The sequence below is a fragment of the Barbatula barbatula genome (assembly GCF_947034865.1).
Source record: "Barbatula barbatula genome assembly, chromosome: 11".
NCBI lineage: Eukaryota > Metazoa > Chordata > Actinopteri > Cypriniformes > Nemacheilidae > Barbatula > Barbatula barbatula.
The window spans coordinates 16523459-16542660 of record NC_136774.1 but is presented as its reverse complement, the minus strand read 5'-3'; the positions used below and the strand labels follow the sequence as shown (position 1 = coordinate 16542660).

Genomic DNA, 19202 nt, shown 5'->3' with positions numbered 1-19202 from the left:
GTGTATGTTTTTATATATACAAAATTAATATGCACATTACACAGACATATATTATATAACACAAACTTTTATTCTGGATGTGATTAATCATTTGAGAGCCCTAATTATTGTCCAATAACGCATTAGTATTAGATTCTATATAGATCTGCAAAGTTACCTGGATAACAAAATAAAAGTGGCTAAGAAAACGATTTGAAATATCTTGAAGGTTGACACATGCATTATGTAACTGAAGTAACTTTTGTGCGCTATGTCAATGAGGCTGTTACTGCCTCTTCTTCCTTTTCTCTTTTAATCTCTCATGTTCTTTCCCACGCAGGGATACAATGTTTATGATTCTCGTCGCAACAGCGCTCAATCATCCACGGGTTCAACAGCATCCTGGGCAAACACTGGCCCTCGCCTGGGTCGACTTCTTTACGCTCCCCTCATCCTGGTAGAAGAAGAGAGTTCAGCTGGGGCTGCAAACGTGGGCCTCTGGGACAAAAAGAGCAGCCATGCAGGCCCGCCCGGGACTCTCCGGCAGGGATGGTATTCAGAATCCTCTGTTGGTGTAGGGGCGCAGCCGTACAGAGCCTATACCACCCTGAGAGTCCCCACCCAACTCAGTCCTCATTACAGCGAGAAGAGAGGAAGCGCTGACAGTCTGGTAGAAGCGGTATGAGTGCAGAAACACTACAGACACATTATAGGTTAACAACGTCAACATTACTGTATCATAATAACATTCTGAAACTAAAATAACGTTAAAGCCACCTCAAGGGAACGTTACAGAAGTTTTGTAGCAGCATAATAGCTTCATAAAAGCAAACAAGCATTTTATTAAACGATTGATGCTTCTTACAGACACAAGTGCAAGAGGAATAAAGTACCAGATGATCACCACTAAAAGTGCTAGATGCCATTTCCATTTACGTTTAACACCCTTGGTTCCAACAAAAAAACACCAGCTTTAAGATAAAAATATATAGTCATTTAGCAATCTCAGTTCCTTCTGCACTCTGTTTTTTACCTTTAAAGTTACTTTCAAAATTATCGTTATATTGAACAACATTTCTGTTTCAGTGTGAACTTGAAGTGCCGTCACTATCATTTACTACAGCTCTTTTCATCCTCCATAGGTCTTGATCTCCGAAGGTTTGGGCTTATACGCCAAGGATCCAAAATTTGTTGCCTTTGCCAAGCGCGAGATCGCAGATGCCTGTCAGATGACCATAGATGAGATGGAAAGCGCTGCCAGTGATCTCCTGAACCGTGGGGGCTCTGGGGAGAGCCAAGGAATCCTGAATCACACAGACATGGGACATGTTTACAGCGATGAGGAGCCCATCAGGAACCACGAGGAGGAAGACCTGGCTGATGAAATGACGTGTGTTACGTCTTTCTGAATGACAGAAAAGAGAACCAATCAGGATGATAGTGGGAGGAGCAACAGAAAGGCTGAAAGACCAATAAAAAATTTCATGCAGCATGACATTTCTCTATCTGAGAGAGATGGTGGACACTTGCCTGTGGTGGTTTTGCTCAGATACACTCGGTCTCGGCCGGTTCATACTGACCAACACGCATTTGCTCTGTCAGTATGGCGGTTCACATTCTATGCTCCATATCTCAGAGAGGAATCTTTTTTTATAAGGATATCATGCAAATGTGATTTTCCACCTCATCCTCGTCTGTCGACGTCTGTTTAAATTTAAACTTCATTTACAAAGAGATGGTCCTATCAGTATTCAGTTTTATAATGATTTGCATCAGCATATATTATTATTATATTTTATAGGGTTCAGACATTGTTTTGCATTTTGTCTGTTATGTGTATTTTCCCACAGTATTGCAGAAGTCAGTGTATTGATTCATCTGTATGTGGCTTGAGTGGAATAAAAGGGCACCGTTGTGGTCATTTTAATGTTCAATTGAAATAAAACTTTTTTAGAACAGCTTAATAAATGTCTTTTTGAAAAAAAATCTTTTTTATTTATTTTGAATTTTATTATTTTTTAAATATGTTTTTTATATATTTAATTAGCCTATTTTACTCTATGTGGTTGACTTTAAAATATTGCCGATATAACGTTATAGTTTTGCCAATTTCCTTTTATTAATAGCTGAATCTGCTCCAATTTATTAATAAATTAATCTGTTATAAATACCCATAGAAGAGAGACCTACTTTATTTCTATGGTCATCTCTTTAATGCTGTAAAAACGACTGAACATTCAATGAAATTACTAGCAATGCAAATATCCTTTCACTGTATGCTCTACCATCATATGTGAACCCCAATGTTTACTCACTTTCATGTCCATTAGTGTAAATATATAGCAAATTAATGTTATTAATATGAATATAATGACTTTACATGAAATAACGTGGCAATTAATGAGAGTTTATACATTTTGAATTATGTTTGTAAACTGTAATATAAATATGTAAATATTTCCACTCTTTGTGATCTGTCTTTATTTTTAGAGTCTATGATAATTAAATACGTTTATTTATTCACATTTATTTATTTGTTTGTTTCTTTTAGCAGGGGCATTTTGGGCATTTCTCCCCAGTGTGTCCACTACAAGATAAAAAGACCGTGAATTTATTTAGTGAGGATAGGGACGAGGGCGACTAAAACAACTCATAAATTGGAAACACTAATATTCGAGAGCATTCCTCAAGACTTATCATCACTGTCCCACGTGATGTAAACTATGACAAGTAGGCCTACACTACACCTCCATCGCGATCAGCATCCGTCGATTCACCCCTCTGTTCTTCACGCATCCATATCGCAGGCCATTTAGTCAAAAATGTCTTTAGACGTTATGTGTACACACGATATAACGCCTGTAGGCATTTTTGCACCTAAAGACGTAATTTCATGATCAGACTTTTTTGTTTCAGCCAATGGCAAGTCCAAAAACGGGAAAATTTGCACATAATATAGGCTACTGTAATGCACAGGTGTTTACCATTGGTGTAAAGTAACGAATTACAAATACTCAAATTACTTTTTTCAGGAAATGTAGTTTTTTAGGTATATTTAAAAACAGTGTAGCCTACTTTTACTTGAGTAAATTTTTGTGCTGTATCGGTACTTTTACTGCGCTATTTTTTACTCACATTGTCGTCGCTACTTTTTATGTTTAATTGTCATGTGATTGGCTAAGGAGAAAAATCAGTCGCATCACGTGAACCCGTCCACTCAAATCGTGCATAGAAACCTTGCGTCACACAGATTTCAGGACATCTGCCGACTGCCGCCAATTTAGTATAATCATGGAGGACGAACGTACGCGGCAGGCAGGGGGCATATCATTCGGCGGTTTTGCTCAATTTAAATTCACTGCAGGAAAGGGACACAATACGAAGGCTCGTCCGAGATATGGAGAAAATATAGAGTTCAATCCGTTCGTCAAGTTTAATCCAAATGGCTATATCATGAGATAAAATTGTCCATCTCTGTCCAAAGTCTCTACATAAAGTGCTCTGCCGCTTATAAGTTAGTAGGGAGCATATGTGATTGGAACGCATGCGATGCAGTTTCGCAAGCTGTGCAGCAGTTACAATGTTGGAAATAACGTTCAGTTTCTTGCACAGTTCGATCTTTTCGCTTAAATAAGACAGGCTTACTTTTATGTTGCCTTTATGCCTGTATTTTTAATTTTTAAAGACATGAACCTGTGAACCTGCATTTTATGAAAAACCACGGACCACAACTCCAGGTAAAAATCTTTATTGTTCTACCTAAGAAATAGTGGCATATACGTCTTTGATGGCTTGAGGTTGAGTAATTGATCAGCCAGCTCTTATACAGATATGACGGTTAATGCTAATTCAATGCAATCTAAGGCTAAAATATACTACGTCTTTTGCTCAGATTTTGTCCAAATTTTCAGTAGAACTTTGTCAGTGTGCAGATGTGATCAGTTAGTGTGTTTCTATCTGAAACTGAGTCTGCAAGTGTATGATGTCTAGTTTTAAAAAGTCTTATACTGTCTTTCAGCCATCAGGTTACAAATGTTTTCATTTAAATATTTGGGGCTCTTTTTTATTTATTTCTGCAATGTGGGGCCTAGTACACATGATTGAAATGTGTTGGAAGTGCATAAATGGTTTTAACTGGAAAACTGAGCTCATAATAGACAGACAGACACAGAATAACACATTGAATGGTTATTTTGTCTGAGTTGTAGACATTTAAATGCTTTATCAGTAAGGAAAATATGTGTTTTGTTAAAAGTAGTCATATTTTCTATTTAAATCTCCAAATTTGATTATTAATAATTATTCTTAATTCATTTTATACCACTGCCTGAAAAATAACAAGTAACTAGTACTCTACAAGTTTTTTGAGAAGAGTAATTTATACATTTACTCAATTACTTTAACACCAGTACTTTTACTTCTAATTGAGTACAATTTCAGCAATGTAACAGTACTTCTACTTACGTGTAAGTACAAATTTCCAGAACTCTTTCCAGTACTGGTGTTTACTAAAGTAGCTTATAGTAATGTATATAATGAAATTAAGCAGTATTTAGCTGTATTATGGAAATTATATGTAGTGCAGTATTCTTTCTGTTGTGAACTGACAAACTGTGGTAAATACTATAGTTTGATTAACTTCGGTAAAACAATATAATATAATATCCAAAAAACAATATAATATCTAATAAGTAGCTACAATAGATGAAGGGAACCATTATTGGGGTCATATCGACCCCAAGGAGAGGTTGAATAGTAAACAAGGAAATCCTTGGTAAAATATAAAATGGTACGGGTTCTACTAGTGGTTGTCTAATCTCAAGGCAGCATAACGTCTGAACGCGAAATTTCACATTGAGGCACAATGACGCGATATGTCATCTGTACACGTTACGTCTAAGGAAATATTTGACTTAACGGCCTTCCATACACCTCCTTTAGGCGCGTGACGCAACCAGCGCTGTTCAGTTGACGTTCCCTTCACCCCTCCGCGGGCCGTTCCTCTTTCAAGACTCACGCCCCCCGATTATTTCAATTTCTCCCATCTACGAGCGGGCGACGAACATGGATGTTGCAAATCAGGTAGGGCATTTTGGACACTTAAATTAACGGATGATGTTTTGGATGTTAATGCAGTATTTATTGTGTGCACTGTATGGTTTGAGGTTCGTTATAGGCGATGAGGATGCGCTTAGAAATTGTGATGGAAAATTCTCATAGGGAGAGATGCCTGCTGATGCTGTCCGTCTGTTCACTGAAACAATATTCCAAATACTTTCTACCGCAAATTGTTTCGTTTTTGTTTTGAAGAAATCGCTGAGTTTATGATTTTTCTGTTGTATTAAAATCTGATCAGATGATTTACGCTTTCACATAGGAATGGCATTTAACGTTAGCTGGCGTGTAAACAAATATGTAATGCATATCAATAGGTACATCGTAAAATGAAATGACCTTGTGGGTTTTAAGGAACCGTTAATTTTGATGTGTAGAAAAACATTTCCTGCAAAAGGCCCTTTACCTCAAGCAGAGGCGCTTGTCGAGATGCTCTTTAAAATGGCAGCTCACTGCCATCCCAACATTGTGACTGTGTGACTTTCAGCTCCGAGCTCAGTTCCATCGTTTATCTCCATTAACGAATATTGGGCTTTATGCGCAGGGATTTATAAACATGTGCATCAAACATGACACAATCGAGAATTAGTCAAACAGATCATTTATGCTCACATTGACATAATTGGATACACATATTTGCAATGCAACGTGTGAATGCAAATGTTTTACGTGCTTCTGAATAATTAATTGCATGAGGAGAAGTCTGTAATCGGTATAGATTTTTTTTGAAGGACCATCCTCACACAATGGTGTCGTGTGAAACCGCACCTTCCTACGTCACTGTGTCTGGATAAATCTGTATCGTGTTCTCGCAGGTCCGATGAGAAATTATTTTGTATATGCCATAATTACTCTGCCGTGCGTACTGCGAAAATCGGTCACATCTTTGCATCGGATGCACGTTTAGATCAGGGCATTTTGCCCTCACTGAAAGGCCTTGCTCCAACCCCTCAATTTGTCAAGATTGCTCGGGAGGAGCGCCGTCACCCTTTTACTGTATATTCGGTACGGTTTGAATACATTTCGATTCTGTGTCGCCCACTGTGTTTAACAGCTCTTTGGCACGGAGATGCCAAAGACGCGCGCGCGCACAGGCTGGCCATGGTCAAGGTCCTCCCCACTCACCGTTCCCTTTCTTTGCCTGGGGCTTTAGTCATATTCGCAAAGAATTGCGTTGGCGACAAAGCATTTATGACATTAAAAACATGATTTCATGTAATTGATTTGATAAATGTTTCACTGGCAATGGTAAGAAGAAGCAGATGAAGGTTTCTGACGTATCTATGTCTGTCTGTCTATCCTAATCTAATGCGATTCATGTTTTTCGTTTGACAGTTGGTGGCCCAAGGGCAGTTCAGGGTGCTGAAAGTTCCATTGGGCTTCATCAAAATCTTAGAATGGGTAAGTTTTCGTTTAATTGTTTGGTGGTTGACTTTTACTATTGGGCAATTCCGTGAAAATGTCACCATGAAAAGAATAAGTTTTTACCAACGGTTTTTACTATAGTTACAGCACAGATATTAGCATTGTGTTGTTCAAATACAAATGTGAGATATCTCAAATTTGTAAAGCATTTGTTTTATTTTTAGTGCATTATTTATCATAGTCAGGTAAGTTACATTTTCAGGATTGTCACATCCATAATGCTACATATTCCTCATAAATGGAGACATGAAAATAGAAAATGTGTTCATAGACAGACTTTTTTTTATGTGTGGCGCTATCAACAAGGGTTTAGTCAAATATAAGCCGATGTTTCAATATATTCGTAACAAATGCATAACGTAAAATGTCACGTCCATAACGTTGGAATTGCCCTTCTGTTCCATAGATAAAAATGACCCGTGTATTTTTTTATACAGTATGTAAATACTATTGACTGTTAGTGGTGAGCAAAAAGCGCAAACTGAAAAGAGCTGCCGATTGATTGCTTAGTGACTGTGTCCGATTGTACACGTCAGGCACAGATGCACTACGTTGGAAAGGCGCACGTGGGAAGAACAGAGTAGTACAATGTCATAAAATGCCAGTGCACTTTACTCTCTTGGGGTGGAAAATTACACCAAATTAGAATAGAAAATAATAAACAAGACATTTGAATCATATTGCTGTGGCGCTTCATTGTGTACCTCAGTATGTTCCTTACAATGCAATTTGGTGACGTAGTTTACATTTGAAGAGTTTGGTTCCAAAATGAGATAACTCAAATTATGTTTTTATTATGTTAACATGTTTTTATTGTGTTTTATTGTTTTAGTTAGCTGTATTTTGTTAGTAATTATGTCTCAAATCAAAACAAACCAACTGCATTTATTTGTATTAATTGGACTTCACAATAATAAAATATAAAATAAATAAAGATTTTAGATTTTCTTTTAAACGGTGTCATCTCATTTTGGAACCAAACTCTTCATATATAAATACACTAATAAAAATATAATCGTGTATTTTGAAGTCTTTCTGAATAAATAAATTGACATACTTAAAAATATATAATCGTGTATTGAATACAAGTTATGCAACCCAGTTCACTGTTCAGTGTATACTGTGTTTGTTAAATTTGTCTTGATTTGATTGTTATATTTGAATCAATGTATGAGGCATTTATATAGCGCTTTGTGTTTTGCTGTACACCCAAAGCGCTTTACAATCATATGAGGGTGGTCTCTCCTCAAACACCACCAGCAGCCACAGTACAATGGCGGCAGTGAGCTCACACCTGCTATAGGTGGAGAGTAGAGATAGAAATAGAGCCAATTCAGAGATTTGATTTTATGTTTCACTATATGGTGTAGTTTGTCTGCCGTATAGTTTAGTGGGAGCTATAGTTTTTTCTAATAAGGCTGGTTGAACTTTTTTTTAACAAAGACTGCATTAATACAGTAAGACTTACTGTGATACATTACCTCAATTATTTGTATTATATTATATGTCATGCCATTGTGTTGTTTGGTTTACTTTGGCTTGATGTGTCTATTGTTTTTGTGACCTGTGGTGATGCTTGGCTTTACAAAGCATCCCCACTCAGCCAAATGTCAGATGGCAGAGTATCTCAGTGAAATGTAATAGCTTCATTCTCCATATAGCCCTCCCTCCTTCAACTGCAGTCCACACGTAATCTCTATGAATGACTCAATCTCTCAGATTTAAATCCAGAAAGGATATAAAATGTATTCATATCCACTTGATGGTGAATGATGCTTTCCTTTGGTTATGTCTGAATTTCAATCACAATGCATTGATACAAACATTTTTTATTATAACATGTTACACATTTTGTAAAGTTTTTTCACCTTACATTTGCATCCCTCTTACCGCAGGCTAATGCCTAATCCATGTGTTTTTTGCTCATTTTTTGAAAAAAAACAATAAGAGTTGAGCATTGTTTTACACTGTATGTAGAACAGCTGCACTGTGTACGTCACCAAATGTCAACAATGGCCTTAATGCTATTGCTTTTGCTCGGGTTAAATATAGCTACTCTTTCACTGGACAGCCCCCGCAGAAGCTAACAGGAGAGACTTGGAGTTTATGTTTACATTTTATTTTATTAAACACATTAAATGGCATCTCTCACTACAAGTAACCATCTATGCTCTCCCTGTTTTCCAGGTGTTTGCTATCTTTGCGTTCTCCACCTGTGGGAGTTACTCAGGCTCCTTCAGGATGAGCGTTGAGTGCAAGAACAGATCAGAAAGTAACCTGAAAATAGACGTGGGTTTTGAGTATCCTTTCAGGTATGCCATCTCAAGGTTTATGTCGCCTTTTTATTGCTGGTGATAATTTTGTGTGCATTTCTAGCATTTACTTTCTCAGGAACAATTGTTAGTCACACAGCGCCTACATTTCTGCTCTAGCTTGTACTATTCTTAGTTGTGTCTGGCTTTGTACAACACAGATTATTTACTAATAGCTCATGAACAAGCCAATTGCTTGTGATGGAGTTTATGTGACTCCCTTTGGATGAATGTGATATAAAATATATTCAGATTCACAAGCATTTCATTCTTTTGTATAAACATTTACCAGTTCACTTTTATTCCACCATAATCCCTTGTTCCTTTCTACTGTATGTCTTTCAGGCTCCATCAAGTATATTTCAATGCCCCTACCTGCAAGAATAGCGTAATCGATAGTTTCTTCCTGGTTGGGGATTACTCTTCCTCAGCAGAGTTCTTCGTCACCATAGCCGTTTTTGCATTCCTGTATTCCATGGCAGCTCTTAGCGTCTACTTATTTGCTTTTGAGAAGTACCGCGAGAACAACAAGGGGCCACTGATTGTGAGTCACCATCCACATTACATAAGTATTAATGGAGCATTTATCTTTGTTCGTTAGATCTGATTAAAATATAATAAACTAAATAATTTCAGGATTTCGGTGTGACATGCGTGTTCACCTTCATGTGGCTGGTGAGCTCGGCGGCATGGGCGAAAGGTTTGTCAGATGTGAAGACTGCTACAGATCCCGAGAAGGTTCTGGATCTGATCCCCGCATGCCAGCAAGAGGGCAATCGCTGCCGTGAAGTTCACGATCCGGTCATGTCTGGTCTTAACACTTCTGTGGTGAGTCAGTCACACAAGATATTACACTTTACTAGGGACTGTCCCGTGCTGTAAAACATTGATTTATATCACAATTGTCGGAGCCTTTAAAACTATGCAATGGCAATATATTAATAACATCATACATTTTGATGATTAATACTTAAACTAAACAGTATTATAATAAACTCTGAAACAGATAAAAACGTATACACAGAACAGCTGTCAATATTGATAGATGCTTTTTGCTTAAGCGCTGCTCTTTTTTTCCTCCAGGTCTTTGGGTTCCTGAACCTGATCTTGTGGGCAGGTAACTTGTGGTTTGTATTCAAGGAGACCGGAATTGTTGCACCATTCATGCGCCAGCCGCCTGCCCAGGAGAAGCAGCCACAATTTGGACAAGGAGGTTATGGGCAGCAGGACCCATACGCCGCTCCTCAGGGAGGTTACCAGCCCGACTACAGCCAGCAGGGCTACAATCAGGGTGGAGAATACGGTCAGGGTGGCTATGAGCAGCAGGGGGCACCAACCTCTTTTTCCAACCAGATGTGAGCGAAGAAGTAATTGAGGAAGCAGAGGCGTGGAAGGTAATTTTGTACAAATGGAATAATAGCTTACTCTTAACTGTACAGTCGCCACAGGGCCTTGTTGGCTTGCTTACCGGGAGCATTTATTAGATATTATTTACTAGAATGATCTTGCTTGTTCTAAAAAACCCTAGACCTGTGCTGTGTGAAATTTCAGATAGTATTTCTGTTTTTCCACAGAAAGAAGTTGACCGTGTGACTAGCTGTGTGGTGCCTGAACCCTACCCAAAAACCCAGAATTCTCCCTGTTTGTGCGTCTGTGCTTACGTCTGTGAACGTTAAGAGGGGTGGATGGGAGGGGTCTAATCTAACGTTACAGATAGCGGGGGTGGGATAGAGCAGAGGGATTTTAATGTGCTGTGTATTATTGTGATGTATAAAACTTTAAAACCTTAGGACCGATCAATTTCGAATAAACACTTGAAACACTTGATCTGGAAAAAGTATAGACATTGTTTTGCGAAATGAATTTTGAACTGATGATATTGACAATAGTAATGCTAAACATGAGAGAATGTATTTGTCTGTGCTGTATAGATATGATTATATATATATACAAATATATATATATATATATATATATATATATACGATATTTCCTTAAGATGTGTAAGGGGTTATTCCACTGTAGTCTAGTTCCGTTCCCTAAAATGATATGATCTTGTGAAAATATTTACAAAGCCACAATTAACAGAACTCCATCTCATCAAATTATACGTTTACCTTTCTCTCGTTTTGTATATTGTTTTTTATTTCTTCACGGATGGGGTGGAGCACTGATGTGGCATCTGTTGGCAGAATCATTCCCAAACTCATGAAGGGTCCACATTACTTCAACCACCAAGAAAAACACTGAACGGAAAATTAATAATTTTGTTCTCAAATCTCTGTATTATGAAAAGCACATGCTTTCTAATTTAAGAATTAGCATGGTTGTTCATGACACAACACCTCCTCTGAGTGCTGTATTGATGTAGTGACGTTTCAGTTAGAGGATGTTTAAAATAGATATAAATATATATATGAACTGGGGTTTTGTTTGTGTTGTGTGAGCACCAGCCAGAGAGAATCTATCCTGTGTGTTGAGATGTCATTAGTGTAGATATATATGTGCCAGTTTTATCAATATTTCCTTTCCCTCTCTCAAAAACACTATCGCAGGATTTAAATCTGTGATATTGAGTTTAGTATATTTTCAATTGTACATATAAAATATATATAAGTACCTGCACATTCTTTAACCGATGATCATGAAATGCTGTAGTGATTCGCATCAAACATCCCGTGAATGCCAGCATAGATTATTTTTGTCTGCTTGACTAATCACTCAAATTGCAGATGCCAATTGTATATCTGGTATACATCACCTAGACCAGCTAGCTGGAATACACGGAAACGGATCACTCGATGGGAGTCATTTAAATAAGCAATCAAATTCACAGCAGCTTTTGTGACAGGTTACTGTATCTGGTGCAATAAAGTCCTAAAGTTATCGTTTTGTAGAGTATTCAAACAATAAACTATATCAAAGACTGACACTTTACATGTGAGGATGCTGAGTAATCATATTATTAATATAGTAAACCAGCTGATTTTTTTTCTCCCCTCAGTTCATCATAGTTCATTCGGTTGATTTAGAGCCGACGCATCAGATGTTGTTATGATGAGATTAATTATATTATTGCATGTTCGGATGCTCATAGTGCAAGCTAACCCAACATATAACTGACTGTCTCATATTATTTCTGCCTCTATAATTTGTTGGAAAATTTGAGGAAAATCAGGTTCGCTTTTGGGTAGAAGTCTATCAGCCTGCTAAATGTGTTAGCGACTCTCTCTCTCTCTCTCTCTCTCTCTCTCTCTCTCTCTTGTCCTCTCTCCTCTCTCATTCTCTGCTCTGGCCCACTCTTCTCTTCCAAATGAATATGATACTCAACTTCTCCGTTGTTAGTGGTGTTTGATTTGTCTTGTGAAACTCTCGATGCCTTTGGGTTGTGCTGTATTTATTGTGTACGATATATTCTTAGCATTTATGAAGATATTGATGAAAATGGTTATGACCATGTTAAAAACTCAATCACCAAAATTATCCAGAAATTCTGTTGTATTGTTCTATGGAATCCATGAATGAAAAATTCAATAAAGAATACGTTGAAAAAAGCTTTTTTCTTTGGTGGTTTAATTTGAGTTTAGTTTCTGAAAAGCACCATGTGTATTATCTGAAACGGAGTCATGATTGAGACGGCATCAAATAACAAACATTTCTGTGGAAACACAACACTTCAGCCACTTCCTTCCTCTCACAAACGTAACACCCCTCCTCTCACACTTTTGATGCATGGTGGATATTAAACGCCAATTTTAAAACACTTTCTGAGCAAGATTCCTCAAAATGGCAAACGTAAACGAAGATAAGCAGTCACTTTTTTCAAAGGAGAAGAAAACTAAATTCTTCTGGACATCAAAGGCGACTATTTTAACTGCTGAGATGGTAAATCTAACTAATTACCAGATTCTGCATACTGAAATTGTTCACTGTTCTTGTGGTGTGTGAGATGACTTAAAAATGTTTTATACACATCCTTTCTTAAAGATGAGCATGTGTTTACCTTCGTAGAATGAAATGGTCATTATTAACTCTGCATACCACATCACAATTTGCCGTTTTTCATTATAATCCTTTATTTAAATTGTTATTAATTAAAATTCACTTATAAAAATTAGGACACAAAGATCATAGTTAGATAGGTTTAAGGTAAAGTTTGCAAAGGAAGAAGAGACAATATGGTTTAATAATGATGTGGTCTTAACTCTCGACTTCAGATCATTCTTATTGACCACTGTATGTCATTTTGTATTGTTTCAGGCCCTCTGTCTTCTTGTTATTATTTGCAAAGCATCATCTATTGAATGCTACCTGTGGAGCGCCATTGTAGAGTTGGTTTGGGCTGTGACATTTATTGTATATGCCCTGGATTTGCACTTAATTTAAGGATTTTACAAATGGACGGTAATCTCAATTTCTTTATGTAAATAATGAAACGACCAATCATAAGATTGACATTTAGTTTTTCGGCCTGCAGGACTTTTTCAGGGCGATCACAGGCTCACTTTTTCTTTTCATTACTTCATTACTCTATATGACACGGAGCTGGACAGAACCAGGACTGGTTGCTGGCAATGCGAGTAAATTAATAAAACTGTGTATACTTTTAAAGTAAAAACAGCTATGAAGACGTTTCCCTCAAATGAATATTACTAAAATTTTTTTTAAGAAATTAGATTAAAACCAATGCTCTGTTTCTGATATTATAAGGATGTCATGTTTAATTGTTTTTAGGTTATTAGTTTCCTAGCAGCAGTGATGTTTGTATACGACACCATTGTCACTATTAAAGACATAAAAATCTGAAACAGCAGGGTGTTGATCTGGGTAAGTAGCATGCATCAGCATACTGTTCACTATAACATAGACTCTGAGATCTGAATATAAACTCAATTCAGTTATCATGACCATGACAAAGTTCTCTGTGTTCATTTTTGATCAAATGTTGTCTAATTCAATTAAATAAATAAAATTGCAAAACCCTCGCACAATTAAGGCTCAAAAGGAGGGATGTCATATGCAGTAACTACTCTCTTCTGTTTTTTATTTTCAGATAATGTGGTGATTTTTCAAAATGACAAAAGTGTGGAAAAGTGGTGAACAAAATTCTGAAGAAAATTGTATGCATATAGTACATTAGATTAAATATGTGTTTTAGATAATTCCACTGTAGTTCGGTTTAAAATGCAAATAATCTAAAATAAATATAATAAAGCTGTGATATTTACAAAGCCCCACTATAATTTGTATGATAATGTTTTTTGAAGATATTTTTATAAAAATGATGATGACAATACCATACATTGTTATAACGTTTGGTCCAGCCCTATAAACCAACATAAAAACATATACCCTGTTGCAGAAAAACTACCCTTTTTAGTTTTTAACACTAACAAACGTTTGAACAAAAGACATTCAACAGAACATTTATAATCAAATACAATTTTTAAACAAATATTTTAAACATTTAATTATGCGTGTATGTAAGATTTGAAAAATAAAATAATTTAAAAGTAAACTGGAAGCGCTTCTGGACCATGTGCAAAGTGGTCTAGTCCATAAGCATAATGTCCTCAAACTTCTTTTGAAAATACAGCACTTTCTATCTTTTATGTTGTATTCTTTAATGTTATACTTTCCTTAGAGTAACCGTTGACTGCATATAGTGAATATTGTTGAAGGCACCAGCCTAAAATAACAAACACACTAGATAAAAAAGTCTCAAAAGACACATACATTATAATTATGTTGAGGTGATGTGCTCAGGTGAAAGAGACAAGCTCAGTCATCATATTCCCAAGTACACAGTTAGAAACCAAAAACACCTTTAATCAATCTTAAAACATACAAAGACATACAAAATACAACGTTTTACAAAGGAAAGATCAAAAGACACCTTAAAAAATACAAAATAGCACCACATTGATAATACAATATATGTTGGTTGAATAGACAAGTCTCCTGAGAAACACTGATACTATATAATAGTACAGGTCTTTAATGAAAATGAACTTCATCATAGAGTTAGGTTAGGGTTAGCACCCTTCCCATTATAAAGTTTGATTTACTAGTCACCTAGGTGCTGGGTGGGAACTGCAAATTCGTCTCCTCGTGGATAGGTTGGTTCTAACACGCCGTCCTCTGCTATCCTGTTAAGCCCACATGGTCCAGTGCAGTTTTGGAGGCTCTCTCTAAGCTCGGACAGCTGTTGGGAATGGCTAACAAGGGTGCTATTAAATTGCGACAGATAGCCATCAGAGTGCCTCTCCAACTCTCCTCGAATTCTCTCCAGGTCATCAGCCAAGTGTGCAAGCCCTCCGCACTGACCTTCCACACGGGCAACACGGCCCCCGACTTCGGTCACCTCTTTCTGGACATCCAGGGCAGTTGAGCGGCAACCCTGGAGCTCTCCAGTCACTCTGCGGCGTAGATCCTGGAGTTCCCCTTTCAGACGGGTCAACTTTCGCTCCCCGGTACCCAACATGGATGCTTGTCGCCCAACTAGCTGAACCATACCCTTCACCTGCTGTGCAAGCCTCTCCTCTCTCTCTTGCCAGGTGAGGTTGGTGTGGCCCACCTCTTTGATCACAGTACCAACTGACTTTTGTAATCCACAGAGAGATTTGTTAACAGAGCTCACACTCACTTTCAGAAGGGTGACCTCAGCCTGCAAACCTGCTTCCTCCCGTTTCTCCGCCAACTGGACAAGGAGATTGTCCAGAGTGGTGTTGAGACGGTTAAGTCTTTCTGCTTGTAAGTCAAATTTCTCATTCAGATCCTTGTGATTCTCTTCACATCTCTTCTCCTTCGTTTCCAAAGGAGCTACATATCCTGTAAGGACAGGCTGTGGAACACAAGATCTAGTACAGACGACCTCTATGGATTTGAGATCATTCTGAACACGGCTCAAATCCTCCTCCACTCTTTTTCGAAGCAACTCAACTTCTGTCTCAAGCGTGGGCACAGCCTGACCTTCTAGCAAAGCTGGTGCGGTGAAGTTACCCAGCTCCTCCACCGAAACCAAAAGACGACTTTCAAGAGCCTTTAGCTTTTCTTCCATTTGTGCTTCCAAGATGGCAATCTCTCTTTTGCCTACATTCGCTTCCTCTTGATTAAATGTTTCGATGTTTAGTTTTGCTTCCACATAGCCTAGTCGACCTTCCAACATGCCATCGATATGGTCTTTGTGTCCACCGAGTTCAGCACGCAGGTGTATCTGGGAATCGTTCAAGCCATCCACTGAATGCTCCAAGTAATGTATTCTTTCAACTAGACCTGACACTGCAATGCAGCAACCCTCAGGCTCCAGGTCTTGGAGTTGGGACTGGAGTTTGTGAAGTTCTGCTCTCAGTCCTGCAGCTCTTACATCTATGACTTGCTCAATCTGACCCTGTCCATCCACAAGTTCTTCTTTGCACTGGAGTCGCAACTCTGCCACCTGACCCTTGCATCGCTCTTCTGCACTTTCCATGCGCTTTTCAAAGCCATCTAGAATGGACACCTGAGCCTCACTCATTTTGGATTCCACCAGTGTTTCCAAGGCTTTTTGGAAATCGGTAGGAGTGAGGTTCACTGACCCATCTGACAGTCTGTTAAGGGTGCTGTTGTGATTCAAGACTACTCCTCTCAGCTCTGCCAGCTCAGCTGTCTTTACCACTAGCTCTGCTTGTAGCTCGGACAATTTTTCAGCCAAATCGGCAAGGTTTGGATACTGCCCCATCACATCTGAACCTTCGATATCCGGAGCGCCTCCAGGCAGATCTCCGAAACCAATGGATGAGTCCCTGGACAGAGATGGTGAAGCGATAGGACTGGGTGCTGCAGAAATTAGTGCGTTCAACATCCGATTGGCGTCTTCACGGAGGGATGTACGTAAACTGTCCTCCAGGCCTGTCACTGTACCACGGATAGTCTCGAGACCGAGAGAGAGTCTCTGCATATCCTGCTCTATCCTGTCCAACCGTTCATTTTCAACACCATATTCAACAAGATCTGTGAATAATTTATATTTATTTAGTTACTCTAGACACACTAAAAGCTAAATTTTGTAAAAAAAAACTCACTTTAAAGCTTAAAACAAGCAAATAAATAAATTTTGAAATCTACACTAAAGTAATCACACAGGTGTGCATATGTTTATTTGCAGTGTATACACAGAGAAAGAATATAAATAGAGATATTACTCACCTCGATTTGTTTCACTGCCAGCAGAGGGCACCTGTGCATTAGAAACAGGCTCAGTCTCACTGCGTTCTACTGCAGTACTATGGTAAACGGATGAAGGGTCTTGGAAGTCTGTGATTGGCTCACGCTCTTCTGGGGTTAGCTCGTGGTCAGGATCTTGAGGGATTGGCATGGGTTCAGCTTGGTCTACTTCAGGCTCCTGATGGTCTGGATGAGGTTCAAATGAGTTGGCTTGGAAAGTGGACTCAGAGTGACCACCAGGGTACCCATTCATACTATTAGATGGTGCTTGAGGTTGATACCAAGGATTTCCCTTAAAGTTAGGTCGATTCATTTGGCCTTCAAAGGATGTCATCGGGCCCCTTTGAGAGGGATTTGGACCTTTAAAAGAAGGCATTGGGCCCTTCTGTGCAGGACTAGGTCCTTTATAAGAAGGCATGGGGCCCTTTTGTGCTGGCATGGGCCCTTTAAAAAACGCCATAGGACCCTTCTGGGCAGGCATAGGCCCTTTAAAGGGAGGCAGGGGACCTTTTTGTGTAGACATACCTTTAAAAGGTGGCATAGGACCCTTCTGTGCAGGCATAGGCCCTTTAAAGGGAGGCATAGGACCCTTCTGTGCAGGCATGGCCCTTCTATAAGGCATAGGACCCTTTTGTCCAGGCATTGGTCCTTTGAAAGATGGTCTTGCTTTCATTCCATAGACTGCAGTACAGGCAACACCTGCATATCCAGGACAGCATTTCCACTCCAGCTCAGTTACAGTCTTATGTCCTACTTTATACATGGGTTTGTAGAACATGCGGTACCTTTGAAATACAAACATGAATCAAAATTAACTAAATGTTTTGTTGTTAAATGAATGTAAAACCTTATCTAAATGAAAGTATTTGCATTTAAGTTAGACAAATAATAACCGATGTCTTACTTAGGTGGGCATTTCTGACCCCAGGCACACTTTTTGTAATCTGCTTTCATGTAGGGGGTGGCTCCATCCTGAAAAGTGTAAGACACAGTCTTCTCCACGACATAAGCACAGTGGTTCCTGAAGAAAGAGTTTAATAGTGTTTCAATAACTGAAATGTACTACAGCAAGGAAAACGCATAATTCACACATTGAGCCAAATGCTCTAAATATTTCCGGATTTATATAGTAACAGACGGCAGTGATTTTGTCATCAAAGAGGAGGAAAACTCATGATACTCACTTATGCCTGGCAGTAGGTTTCTGTGAGCTGTACTGTGGTTGGTGTCCAGAGTAAAGGTTGTATTGGTTTGCTGTCACAGTCAAAACAGCACTCAGGAAAAGCCAAAGGCAGAGAAAACACTGCGATCTCATCTCCAAAAAAAGTATTGATGTGTTATCAAAGGAGAAAGATGAGGGAGATTCTCGATTCCCCCACTTTGAAAATGAAAAGAATCTGTTCCAAATGAAATATAATCTGATGATATAATTTAATGCTTTGCATTAGGCAATTAAAAGTATGACCATGGCAAATGTCATATCTACCATCTTCCAAAAAAACTAAAAAGTCAATCAAATAATTCAGTTTCCAGAAAAGGCACAGAAAAACACTTCTGGTGTCTAAAATGGACACTGTGAGCTCCAGTTGATGGTGATCTGAGATGATTCCTGCAGATTGTTGAGACTTTTGAGTCCTGGCCTCCTCATAAACACTTGACCACCTCATTTACATGTCCCTCCCACCATACCACCCAGCACAATTCACACAAAGGTGCCATTTTGGAGACCTGGACACATAGTACAACAACGATGTGGCATTCGGAGGATAAAGTAAATTAAGGATGAAAAGATCATATTGTGTAGGTCAACAAATTATAAGAATGCTGTTTTCTTAACACTGAACTATACATGAACACATGACTCAGAAAGCACATGGACTAAATTAACTGTACACGGCTATCACATGCATGCACACACACACACATATGGAACAAATACAGACGTACTCGGATAAACACCGGGAGTCAGATTGTAAATACTAACGATTACCTGACAAAACTGGAATAGCTCTAATGAAAAATATACAGTGTGAGAACTGTCTATAAGAAGTGCTGTCTTGAAAGCTTTGTTTGACCATGTCCGTCCCATATACAGTTAATTGTGGTCCTGCACAAACAAACAGTTATTGAAGTTACCGTTCCGTTCTCTTTATTGCTGCAACAACC

General features: G+C 38.4%; 3 protein-coding genes and 1 long non-coding RNA gene across 4 annotated transcripts in view; 3 read left to right on the top strand and 1 right to left on the bottom strand.

Moving 5' to 3' along the window:
• cacna1fb (calcium channel, voltage-dependent, L type, alpha 1F subunit) overlaps positions 1-1957 on the top strand; it is a 31268-nt gene extending 29311 nt beyond the window's left edge. The window contains exons 46-47 of the mRNA XM_079468319.1: positions 320-658; positions 1122-1957. Coding sequence (XP_079324445.1) covers positions 320-658; positions 1122-1388 — 606 coding nt within the window. The 3' untranslated portion in view covers positions 1389-1957. The remainder of the gene's footprint in view (positions 1-319; positions 659-1121) is intronic.
• Positions 1958-5028: 3071 nt separating this feature from the next.
• On the top strand, positions 5029-12379 carry sypa (synaptophysin a). Its single transcript, XM_079466825.1, has 7 exons — positions 5029-5061; positions 6430-6495; positions 8707-8831; positions 9177-9375; positions 9468-9659; positions 9915-10225; positions 11000-12379. The coding sequence occupies exons 1-6, from the start codon at positions 5044-5046 to the stop codon at positions 10188-10190; spliced, it is 876 nt and encodes a 291-aa protein (XP_079322951.1). The 5' UTR covers positions 5029-5043; the 3' UTR covers positions 10191-10225; positions 11000-12379.
• A 173-nt stretch (positions 12380-12552) lies between these two features.
• Positions 12553-14324, top strand: LOC306901050. The gene is made up of 3 exons (XR_013787357.1): positions 12553-12716; positions 13566-13658; positions 13885-14324. It is a non-coding gene; the product is annotated as an uncharacterized lncRNA (long non-coding RNA).
• Positions 14325-14898: 574 nt separating this feature from the next.
• On the bottom strand, positions 14899-18351 carry emilin3a (elastin microfibril interfacer 3a; the record flags this gene model as incomplete). The annotated part of the gene is made up of 4 exons (XM_079468136.1): positions 14899-16823; positions 17019-17821; positions 17941-18057; positions 18221-18351. The coding sequence occupies 4 exons, from the start codon at positions 18349-18351 to the stop codon at positions 14899-14901; spliced, it is 2976 nt and encodes a 991-aa protein (XP_079324262.1).
• Between the last annotated feature and the right edge of the window lie 851 nt (positions 18352-19202).

Excerpts from the sequence above, each read along its gene's own strand:
- sypa (XM_079466825.1), top strand. Across the intron at positions 9,376-9,467 it reads ACAACAAGGGGCCACTGATT|GATTTCGGTGTGACATGCGT; the intron begins GTGAGTCACCAT and ends AAATAATTTCAG. Across the intron at positions 9,660-9,914 it reads CTGGTCTTAACACTTCTGTG|GTCTTTGGGTTCCTGAACCT; the intron begins GTGAGTCAGTCA and ends TTTTTCCTCCAG.